Raw genomic sequence first — 12,500 nt, 5'->3', positions numbered from 1 at the left:
ACTCATAAAGGATGCATTAGCTAGCCTGAATAAGACAGCAGGCAGCAAATTTCATTTAACCAAGTCTCAGTTATGGCTACTACACAAGATTCTTTTATTAGTAACTAATAAACACTTTTCTGACAAAATGTGTCTTAAGGGGTTGGCATTCTGTAGCATAAAGGTTTGGTAGATAAACTGATTCCTGGACAAGGGGAGAAGCATTTTATTCTACTTATGGAGATAGAAGAGTATCAGAGTCTGAAAGTAGAGGTTGTTGGTTTGTTGGGAGTAGCAAAAGAAGTGTTTAGTAGGCTGTCTGTCTGAAAGGTAGATACAAAGTGTTAAAGAGTTAAGAGCAGATACAAGACATAGATGTAAGGAGGTCACGTTAATTTGCTCTTCAGATCTAGCAACAGACACAAGTGAGGAAGCGAGGTGTTTAAGAACAGCCTAGGAAAAGGGGAAGAGAAGGGCAGGAGGGAAGTGAGAAGAGTGTAGAGTGTAGATGGAACTGTGTAAGCTTCCCCAGTAGCAAGATGCAAGCAGATGAAGGGGCAGTGTGTGTCCTGGGATGGATCATAGGAAATAGAGGAGCTAGGCAGTAGGGATGAGGGACAGGACAGAAGTGGCAGTCAGCATGCCACCTAGCTTAGAATGAAGATGGGAGAGTGATGCTGGAAATAACTGCTTGAAGATTGGGTAGATGTTGGGAGGGATAACACAAATTAATGTTGATCTGGTACTTAAAAGGGAGGGATAGGAGAATATAACAAAGCTGTGTAACACCTAGTCTAGGACTAGGACAAGGTAGGATGTGAAAAGCAGCCATACTGTCTCTTGGGCTGGTAAAAGGAGGGAAGAGGAAAAAGAATGAAGCTGCAGCCTGTCACCTAGGCTGGAAAGAAATGTTTTGGGCCAGAAAAATGTGGAAGGTGAGGAGTTGCCTAGTTGCTACCTAGGCTGAGAAGACAGAAACTGACAGTGAAGCACAATCTAGCTGCCAACTATACCGGGAATAATAAAGTACATGGAAGAAAAAAGCAGTATAAATGCCTCTTAGGTCAGGTGAGAGAGGAAAGGAAAAAGAGGCTGCAGCCTATCTACACCTAGTCTGGGATGAAGAGTCTAAAACAGAAGGAACCAAACTAGGGCTATGAACATTACCATAGGCTTGCTCAAACTAGCTTCTGAAACAAATATGAAAATGGATACAAAAGGTGGGACCATTTTCTCTAAGAGTGCAATACAAGTAAAACATTCTACCTACAAAAGGAACAAAAAATAAATGTTGCTGCACTTGGCATTGAGTAGAGATGCTACAAGGATGAAGCAGCTCCACCCTCACACTATCCAAGTGACTGGCTTAAAGTCCATGTGTATGACACCAGTAGAAAACTACTGAGTCTGTTTCACTTAAGAACTGGTTTCTTTCATAATATTACTGGCTACCAGAAAGTAGCTCATGGAACAGTCCATTCCTATATCCTAATGGCTTCTCAAAAACCCTGACTGGTTACATACCAAACCATAGCTATATTTTTAGTTTAGATGCAAGCTGCTTCCTGAGAAAAGGAATCCTGAAATGCCTACAAAGTGAGCACTACCCTCATTTCCAGAAAACTAATGTGCAGACTGTCTTCTATCTGTGACCATTCTCCTTGAACTGTTTGCTCTTGAGGATCTCCCCTCTCCACTGTACCCAGAGGCAGAGGAGTTTGCAATGACAGCTAAACCTGGAGCAGAACTAGAAATTAACTGCCCAGAGATATTTTCAGAAGTATATAGTATTCACCATATTAAATGACCCTGCAAGACCTGACATCCCGATTGACAGTCTCATGTGATCTGTCAATCGATACAAATTAATTTTGAGGGTCCACAGTAGTACTTTCGATCTGGCATTAGAAACCACATAATTAATAGCAGCCATGAGTCCAAAGCCTTGAGTCAGACAATAAAAACAAGATTTGCCTCCCTTATTTAGTTCACTCTGTTTTGAAGGAGGAGCCTGTTGAGTAGTTGGAAGGTCTTGCAATACAGTACCAGTGCGCATCCAATGAATGTTAGGATTTGAGTGGGCTCCATCTGGGACTCTGCAGAGTTCAGTGCAATTCCCAAAGAATGGAATACACTGAACAGATAGACACTTGCCAGACTGCCTGGGAGCCAATCATCTAGAGATGAAAAAAACAAATCTGGTGAACATCCTTGGGACTGAGGTAAGCACAAATGGAAGCATCCAGCATCCATAAAAGGTCAACGGTTGAAACCCACTCAGAAAAATTAATACTTCTTGTGCTCCTTTGCATTTTTTATGTACAAAGCAGACATCTTGAAGGTGCAAAGAATATATCATGTCTCATTCTGAAAATCAGGCTAGGATGGACTGCACTAAGGCCATTCAGAAGGATTGGAGGATGAACTGATTTAAGTCATTCACTCCAATGCAGCTCAGGAAATTTGCACTTTAACTTCCAATGGGTGGGGCCTAAGCCTTTTCACAAAATCAAATTATGTCCTCTCATTTCAAACAGATGTTCATATCTCTGGAACCACAGGGGTTATGAAAGAAATGTAGATGGCAAACTCTTCAACACAAACTTTTTTTTTTTTTTTTTAGTGGTAGTATTATTTAGGTTCTAGGTCTTAAAGTGAATTGTATAAGTCACAGTAAACACACTAACTATTACACTTGTAATATTTTGTAAACAAATTACAATATCTCAGCAACCACTCAAGTTACACACATACTGTCACAGCAGCATTTTATTCATCTAGCTCAGCGCTTTCATGTGAGGCTAAGGAGTTCTGTCAGTGTTGCTTGGTTGTTGAGATATTTAGAAAAATTTGAAAATTATACCTATATAAATTAATATCACAAAAAAAAAGTTATGTACTTAACTACTCTGACGGAACATTATGGTAAGACCATTTGTCATCAACCTGTGGGGATTCTGGATCTGAGACGGCAGTTTCACTAGCATCAGATCCAAACTCCAAGCTCCTCCCCTTAGCCATAACACCACTGCACCTCCTTCCTTCCCTCCACCAGCAAACACAAGAGGGCCGCAAAGGCACTATCTTATAGACACTTCAGATGAATTAACCCAATAACAAGGCCAGGGGGAAGGTGGGAGGGATGGTTGATGACAAATGAAGTCTAACTGCTCAGATGGAACGTTATGGCAAGTACATAACTTCTTTTTTCTGAAGTAGTTAACTTAACCTGTGGGACAGAGTCCCCAACTACCATAACCTTGGGAGGCCCTCATGGAAGGATATTCCTGAGCACCGCGGAGCCAAAGGAAGCTCTCCCTCTGGAAACCATGTCCAGTTTATAATGAGAAATGAAAGTATGAGATGAGGACCAAGTAGCCACTGAACAAATATTGTCCAAGGGTATTCTGGACCAAAAAGCAGCTGACGTAGCCATGGACCTGGTAGAATGGGCATAAACCCTCCCCGGAACAGGCATACCTTTATCTTTGTAAACCTGCAGAATGCAAAGGGAAACCCACTTGGAAATTGTCACCTTGGAAACTGGTTTGCCTAGAAAAGGTCTAGCGAAGGACACAAACAATTAGACTTGCGAAAGGGCTTAGTCCTGTGTAAGTAGAAACGTAACTGCCTATGTACATCTAACAAATGTAGTTTATATCCCCCTTGTTCTGAAAATTTGGAAAAAAGACAGGCAGAATTATTGATTGATTGATTGATATTTGATTCTGAAGTCATTTTACGCAAAAAGGAAGGATTAGTCCGAAGTGAGACCCTGTCTTTATGAAAAACCATATAAGGGGGTTTAACATATAATGCTTGAAGTTCTGACACTCTCCTAACTGAGGTGATAGCCACTAGGAAAGCAGTTTTCCAAGGCAAAAATTTCAAGTCCACAGAGGCAGCCGGCTTAAAGGGCGGAACAACTTAATGCCTGTAAAACTAAGGTAAGGTCCCAAGGAGGAGAGGGGTCCTTAAAAGGAGGCCTTAAAAGAAAGGTCCCTTTAATGAAGGTTTTGCAAAGTCTGGAAGAAGCCAAGGACCCCATGTTTTCACCTATATGGAAATTAGAAATGGCAGCCAATTGAACTTTCACCGAAGAGCTGGTGCCCTGCTGGAAAAAGTGTGCTAAAAATTCAAGAACTGCTGGCATTGGAGCCGTAAAAGGATCTAAATCCCTCTGAGAAGACCAGATCAAAAAACGCTTCCACTTACTACGATAAACATTTCTGGTAGATGACTTATAGGCTGCCACCAGAATAGACCTAACAGGGGAAGAAAGTCCAGGAGTCCTGGCAATCAATGGAACTGGAGCAGCCAAGCCGTGAGCTTCTGACTGCCCAGGTCTGGAAGGGGAATCCCCGATGGGTGTGAAATAAGATCCGGAATCGGATCCAAGATCGAACTGAACTAGATCTAGCAAGGCCGGAATGGGGCAATGAGGATGTCCCTGCTCCCCAACTGATGAGCCTTCTGTAAAAATTTCTCATGAGGGTTAATAATGGAGGATATGCATAAAGAAGACAGGGAGGCCAAGCATGGACCAGAGCATCTCTGGGGGCTTCCCCCAGCGGGGGGGATCAGAATGAAGTACTCGCTGCACTTCGCGTTGGAAGGAGATGCGAAGAGATTACAGCAAGGCCGATCCCACTCGAGGAAGATCTGCTCCTCTACACAAGGATTCAGAGACCACTCATAAGGCATCAGGATAGTTCTGCTCAAATTGTCCGCTAGTATGTTGAACCGACCCGGAATGCAAGTTGCTATCAGAAAACAGTTGGTGGAGATCGCCCATTCCCACACTCTCATGGCCTCTCGACAAAGGGGGTAGGATCTGGTTCCTCCCTGTTTGTTGATGTACCAGACCACTGTCATGTTGCCTGTCTGAATCGCAATAGTTCCCAGAGGAAGAGAGGCATGAAAGGCCTGCAACACTAATAAGACCTCCCTCATCTTCAGAACACTGACATGCAGATTGGTCTCGTTTAGGGACCATGTGCCTTGGACTGCCCTGCCTGAGCGATGCCCCCTCGACCCTAGTCGGGAGACGTACATGGTCACCGTGGCTTGGGGAGGGGCTGTAACAAAGGACAGTCCCTCTACTATCTCCGGAGATTGAAGCCACCAGAGGAGGGACTTCCTGCATGCCTCACTTATGGGAATCGGATGTGTCAATGGCCGATCCAATAAAGACAACTGGACTGCTATCATCCACTGCAGAATTGGCATGTGAAGACGAGCACAAGGAAGAAGAGTGATAGTGACTGCTGTGGATCCTAGGGCTCTTAACACCACTCTGGCTGAGGGAAAGGGATACTGAAGAATCGTGAGAACATGAAGATTTAGACTCCAAACCCTCTCTGGAGTCAGAAAGACTGGATTGCAATGTGTATATTCTTGCCCCTATGTAGTCCAGGACCTGAACAGTTCCTAGAGAGGACTTGGCTATATTTATGGTGATGCCCAGCAAGTCTGACAAAAGGAGTATTGAGTGTCTCTCAGAAATACTGATACTTCCAGAACCACCTCTTCATTTGCCCCCGCTGATTCCTGGAGAAGGATCTTTGTTGTTTAGAGAAGCGAATCCCGACAGCAGACAGTGTGTCTTCTCGTCCTTCTCACTCTGGACTAGTGTATCAAGGACCGTCTTCCCAAACAAGGAAGAGCCGTCATAGTGAGCATTCTCAAAAAACGCCTTGAAGGGTTCCGCGAAATTACATAGCCCGAGTCAGGCATGTCATCTCATAGCAACGCTGGACCCAGCCGCCTGTGCCACTCTGGTGGCATGAGAAAGGAGTCACATGGACGTGTTGGCAACCGCTTTCAGAGTAGCCATTTGTGTACAGAATGAGCATTTATCCTCTGGCGACATGGACTCCGGGGGAGACGCAGTGAACTCTTTCATCAGACCACGCTGCAGTCTGGTAACACAGGCCATATAGTTCAGCGCCCCTATACAAAAAGGTGGCTGCAGCATAAGTCTGCTTTCCCAAATGGTCCATCGTCCTGGACTCTTGGTCTGGGTGACTGACCATGGAACTATCCTGAGCCAGTTCCTTCTTCGTGGCAGCCGCTACCACCATGGCATCCACTGGGGACCCTTTGTTCCAGCTCGGTCTATCTACCGGGGGCTCAAGATTTTATCTGGACATTTTGGGATTGGCTCCACAGTGTCCGTCTCTTTCCATGCCCTGGTGGTAATGAGGTCCACCAGGGGGTCCGCGCGGGGGTGGGGGGAAGACACACCCAAGAAGTAGATGGGCCCTTGTCGAATGCCTCCAGAAACACAGACTCGTCTGAGGAAGGCTTGGAGGCAGACCAACCTCCCTGCTGGCGCAGGATCTCCATGATGTCTCCAAAGGAGACATCCTTGGGGGGTGATCTGAGGGAGCCTTCCCCTTCCTCCAAGTCGGTATCCTCTGTGAGGGACTCTAGGGTGTCCAGGTGCCTCCTCTAGCACTTGCATTTGTGAGGAACCTCTTCGGTGGAGCTTTCTGGAGAGGACTCACGAACAGCCTGTGGTTCCTCGAGGGGAACAGTCTGGGGCATGTCGAGCACGGTCTGTCCATGCATGGGCAGAATGGCAGAAGGCATACCCAGAAGAGAGGGGGTCGGGGCGGACTCAGAGGAAATGGTCAGGGGTATCAGTCCATGTAAGAGACCCCTCTCCACCACACTGCATGTCTTAGGGGAGCGAGCCCCCAGCGAAAGAGAGGACACTCTCCCTGGGATCAGACACAGGGATTGGAGCCAAGCCCGAAGACGCCAAGACCCCGAAGGGAAGGCCGTGACCCGACAAGGTCGGAGCCGATGGAGAAAAACCCAACCCCTCGGATCCGATGCCCAGGATATGGCTCCAAGAGCTCGGATCCAACTCGGTTGGATTCGACACACTCAAGATAACTGCCGGCGTCAAGGTAGACGATACCATCAGCGCTGGCCCCCTGACTATTCCGGAACCTCTCGGATCCAGGTACTCTGATACCAGAGGACAGATCTGAGAAAGAGGGGCAAACAATGGTAGTAAACTACCCCCTCCAGAGGGAGAGGGTGCCAGCAAGACCCCAATCTGCAACTGGGTGAAAATAAACCTTTGCATCATTCTGTCTACATCTGCTTCCGATAAGCTTCTAGTAGACCTTGAAGAGGCCACTGACACTGGCTGGGAAGGACGGTGTATGGAGGCCTTAGAAGGAGACCAAACCTCCTCCGGCTCCGGGGAAAACCTCGGGGCATGGAGTAGTGGGGAAGTTGGCCTGGTAACAGCAAGTAAGCTTGGAAGGAGGACCCACTGGATCAGAGTGTTCCGGGGATCGCTTCCTTCTCTTTTCTTTCTCTGTTTCCTAGACTCCCTTTCCCCAGGTCTGTGGTCAGGATGGTGAGTCCCGGCCTGGGAGGGAGGGGAGGACACAATGGCTGAGGTAGTTGCGGTCACAGCCGTGATCGCAGAAACAGTAAACAAGGAGGCAGCCGCCTCCTTAGAAGGGAGAAGTCCCTTTAAGATCAGCTTGGTCCCTGTGGTCTTTCAGAGCCCTGGGGTTAAACCCCGCACATATGGAGCAGTCAGAGGACAAGTGTGCTGTCCCCAAACATACAAAACACAGTGTGTGGCCATCCACCGATGACAACTTATGGCCCCACTCTGTGCATTTCCTGAAGATCAACTTCTGTTGATCAGACATCATCCAGCCCAAAAGGTACAAGGTACCAAAAAGCAGAAACCCAACCCCAACACTCACCCACACAAACTCAAACACGAGGCGGGAAAGGGGAAGAAAGCCTGCACTAACTATACTACCAAACAGAAACTCTACTCTATACTTTTTTTTTTTTTTTACCTAACTGAGAATGCGAAGAGAAGGTTAAGGAAAAAAGCGGGTCAAAGATCTACCCAAAAACTCTGTGCACACACCAAAAAATACCCCAAAACTGTCCTACCGCCTGCAGCTCAAGGGATCACGTTGTAGGCTAAGCCTCTGCAAACGAGATCTGAGGGAAGGAAGGAGGTGCAGTGGTATTATAGGTAAGTGGAGGAGGATGGAGCTCGGATCTGATGCTGGTGAAACTGCCATCTCGGATTTGGCCCAGATCCAAAACCCACAGGTTGATGACCAAATGAAGTTAACTACTTCAGATCAACAGTTAATTTCTATTTACCTGCACTAGACACAGGTCAAATATTAATGCAGTTGTGTTTGCTATTGTGTAAGCTTTAAGATGAAATCTTTTAAAACCTTGTACATAGCATAGTTTTAGAATTGTTGATGCAAATTTGAACAAGGAATATTTGATGCCTAGAGGCGTCAGTAGGCATTAACTGAAGATGCACCTGGAGGAGTCACTCGGATGTAATGAGTTATAAGCTATTCAAACTGAGCAAGGAACCTCCTGGATTTTTTCCCCCAAGAGATTTAACACCTTTTCTTGCAACACTCTTATGATGAGGTGGGATACTAGGCAAGAGGAGAGACTGAGACAGTGGTGGGCATCCAAGGGAAATGCATAGCCTCTAAACATTATTGTCCTTATTCACTTGTTCTTCAAAACTGCCAGTTACATTTACAGTGGGAGACCTGGTTAAAGCAGTACGAACAGTCTACTGCAATATTCTTAGATCTGTCAGTTATTAATGCCTCTGGACTGGTGACTGTTCTAAAAGATGCCACTGTGAAAAAGCATTAAGGAATTTTGAATTCAACAAACTTAACAGTGCCTGTGAGGGTTTTCCCCTGCTACATTTTCTCCAGTTTTTGGACTGGTGACTGTTCTAAAAGATGCCACTGTGAAAAAGCATTAAGGAATTTTGAATTCAACAAACTTAACAGTGCCTGTGAGGGTTTTCCCCTGCTACATTTTCTCCAGTTTTTCTTTTTTATTTAACTTCTACCTTGCTTACTCCACACAGTTTCCAGCTGTTCAACTCTATTGTGCAAACTCAGCTCCTGGATATCCTTCAAATATTCTCTACCAGATAAATCCTGTTTTTCCAGCTACACCTCTCAACTACTTGGGAAACTAAGCTTGCAGCACTCATTGTATCTTCTAAGTTCTGGGAAGCAAAGGATCCACTGGCAAGTCATAGGAAATAACAGCAGAAGCTATGCTGTATGAGGCTAACATCTCTGTAAATTATATTTAAGGCGGCCGCGGTGGTGAAGCGGTTAGCATTGCTGCCTCACAGCAAGAGGTTCTCCGGTTCGATCTTCGGCTGGAGTGCCTTCTGTGCGGAGTCTGCATGTCCTCCCTGTGGTCGCGTGGGCTTCCTCCGGGTGCTCCGGTTTCCTCCCACATCCCAAAGACATGCTGTAGGTGGATTGGCCACTCTAAATTGGCCGTAGGTGTGAGTATGTGCATGTGTGTGCCTTCTGTAGAAGGTTGGGTGCCGGGCTAGCAACTTGGCACTGTAAAACTCCACTGCCAATCATGAGCGGACAGGTGATCCGCTGCGGTGACCCCTAACCGAGAAAAGCCGAAAGAAGAAGAAGAAGAGGTCAGTTAATATTTACTATTCGATTTGTTCAACTACAGCAGTAAGACACGCAGTACTTATACATCTGAAGACCAAAATCAGCTCAGAGTGAAAAACTGGGGCTCCTACCTGTTCATGTCCATTCCTGAGTAAACTTAGTTCAGACTCTATTTCCCCCACATGACTGGTCGCTTTAGCGACTTCAGCTCTCTCTAGATCACGCTCTGCAAGGAGCTGCTCAATGTGCTGCTGTTTCTCCTTCAGTGCCTCCTGTAGGGCGGTAGTTCCAGAAATTTTTCTTGCATAGCGGGATGATGTTTCTGTCAACTGAAAACATACAAAGTAGGGAAAATTTACAAAGGAAAGCAGTGCATTTTATTAATTCATTCATTTAGTTAACTAAAATTTTACATTCCGCAAAATATACACAGACAGACTGTTATATTCACAACAGGTAAGTATATGAAAAACAAACTGAAGGATGCAAAACTATTACACACTCAACTGCATTTTCTGTGAAAGACGTATCAATGCAGAACATCAGAAGAACTTGCATTTGGCATAGCCAGGATGATGAACAGAGAGAAGCAAAATTCTTCAGCTCTGCAGTTCTCGTCATATTTCTGACAGGAAATTTCATTTCTGTGTTATCGTTTTTTTTTTTTTTTTGTTTGTTTTTACAAAGAGTCAATAATTTAAACGATTTCCTTCAATAACATATAAAAAGTAAATAGATATACTCACATTTTCAAGTACAAAATCTACTTGAAAGGATACACTACTCTCAAGCAAGATAAGTCATAGTAAAGTTAACTCTCATTATTCTGCATCAAAGGAGCTTCGGATGGTTTTAACTACTATACAGGAACTTTCTCTGAAAATGGATAAAGTGGACAGTAAAATAGAAGACTACATGGATAGGTGTACCAAACGGCTGGAAATGCTTCAAGAGACACAAACAAAAACAACAGATCTTTGGAATGGAAGAATCATTGAATGACATGGAAAGAAGGCTGTCAGAAGAAGAAAATAACATTGAATTTTTATTAAAACAGAACACCATATTGCTGACCAAGTTAGATGATCTGGAGAACAGGTCATATAGAAATAACATCAGGATATTTGGACTTCCAGAGAAAATAGACGGGAATAACATGGTAAACTTTTTAACCATCTGGCTTCCAAATATACTTGATTTGAGTGAAGTAATGTCATATGGAATTGAGAGAGTGCACAGGTCGCTTACATGGTCTTCATCCAATAAAAACACTATACCAAGGTCAGTTATATTAAGATTTTTTCAACACTTGACAAAGAATTGATTTTAAAAATAGTGTGGTCAAAATCTGCAGTCAAAGTGGATGGGAAAATAATTAGGTTTGACAACAACTCTCCTACAGTAATTTCCAAAAGAAAAGAGTTCCTACCTATCATAAAAAAAAAATAAAAAAAAAACATTAAAATACACTTGCTTTTTCCAGAGGTTAAAAATATTTTTATCTGATGAAACAAGAACTTTTGAGGACAGATTCTGCACTTTATTTTTTTAAATCTAAAAAACTTATTGAACAACCTGAAGAAATGGATTGCAGCAACAGTTTCTTGAAAAAAAATGGCTAAGAGAAATGATTGGAAAACACAGGACAAGAATAAGAAACTAAAAGAGAAGTGACAATTTAATTAGTTAATTACTAATATTCAAATACAGTCTGCATCCTAATTTTACTAAATTAATATTTACAAACCTTTTTAACGTTCTCACTATATTATAAAAAAAGAAGTTATGTACCCACCATAACGTTCCATGTTTATTGTCCTTGATCTCGCCTTCCTTCTTGCTGTTTGGGTTCGGAGCCGATCCTTGGCTCCAACTCGGCCGTATACTATAGCTCAAGAGCTTTTACTGACTCGAGGCTAGTCCCTATCCCAACATGCGTAGCGGTAGTTAATATGAGATAACCCAGCACTAGACCATGCAAGTAGAAAAAATACTCTATTTTACATATAAGAGAACAACTGCATATAAAGGAGCGAACCATCAGCAAGACTAAGAAGGGGAGACTAGGACTAATCAAATGGTACTGTAAAAGGAAACTCAGCCAGTGTAGCCAATAAAAAGGAATTCCTCTCGATCCTCCAGGAAGGAGGGAGGGACACAAGAAGGGAGGCAAGATCAAGGACAACGGTAGCGGTAGTTAATATGTGATAACCCAGCACTAGACCGTGCAGGTAGAATAAATACTCTATTTTACATACAAGAGAACACCTACATATAAAGGAGTAAACCATCAGCAAGACTAAAGAGGAGACGAGGACTAACCAAATGGTATGGTAAAAGGAAACTCAGCCAGTGCAGCCAATAAAAAAAGAATTCCTCTCGATCCTCCAGGAAGGGGGAAGGAGGGAGGCACACAAGAAGGAAGGCGAGATCAAGGACAACAAACAAAATGTTATGGTGAGTACATAACTTTTTTATGTTATGTTGTCCCCATCTCGCCTTCATTCTTGCTGTTTGGGATCGGCTCCCCAGCACCGGTTTCTTGCGTGGCTCACTGGAAAAAACTCTTCAGGACCATAGAACCAAAGGATGCCCTGTTCCGGGAGGCCACATCTACTTTGTAATGAGTGATAAAGGTATGAGGGATTAGCCCATGTAGCTGCCGCACAGATCAAATCCAAAGGCGGTCTGGCTTGAAAAGCAATAGAGGTAGCCAAGGCCCTAGCTGAGTGTCCTTTAAGTTTCCCTGGAAGTTTTTTGTTTGGCAAATCGTAGATGTAGATTATAGTGTCTGAAAGCCACTTAGATAAAATCACTTTTGAGAGTGAACAAGCTTTCTTATTCTCTGCAAAGGATATCAATAATTGGTCGGATTTTCTGAAGTCCTTTTTCCTGTGTAAATAAAAACATAACTGTCTATGAACGTCTAATTGATGGAGCTTACATTCTGCCTTGTTGCCATGATTAGGGAGAATACAAGAAGCTCTATGGATGGATTCAAACTGTACTCTGAACACACCTTGGGTAAGAAAGTGGGGTTGGTTCTAAGAGAAA

At 44.0% G+C, this 12,500-nt stretch overlaps 1 protein-coding gene across 8 annotated transcripts in view; it reads right to left on the bottom strand.

The window, feature by feature from the left end:
- Positions 1-12,500, bottom strand: part of CLIP1 (CAP-Gly domain containing linker protein 1) — a 4,646,656-nt gene that overhangs the window by 3,180,679 nt on the left and 1,453,477 nt on the right. For all 8 annotated transcript variants that reach the window (XM_044068589.1, XM_044068590.1, XM_044068592.1 and 5 more), the window contains exon 6: positions 9,578-9,775. In XM_044068589.1, the coding sequence (XP_043924524.1) occupies positions 9,578-9,775 (198 nt within the window). The remainder of the gene's footprint in view (positions 1-9,577; positions 9,776-12,500) is intronic.

This window comes from Protopterus annectens, chromosome 4.part0, assembly GCF_019279795.1.
Source record: "Protopterus annectens isolate FY-2018-M chromosome 4.part0, PAN1.0, whole genome shotgun sequence".
Lineage (NCBI taxonomy): Eukaryota > Metazoa > Chordata > Ceratodontiformes > Protopteridae > Protopterus > Protopterus annectens.
This window is presented reverse-complemented; position numbering and strand designations above follow the sequence as displayed.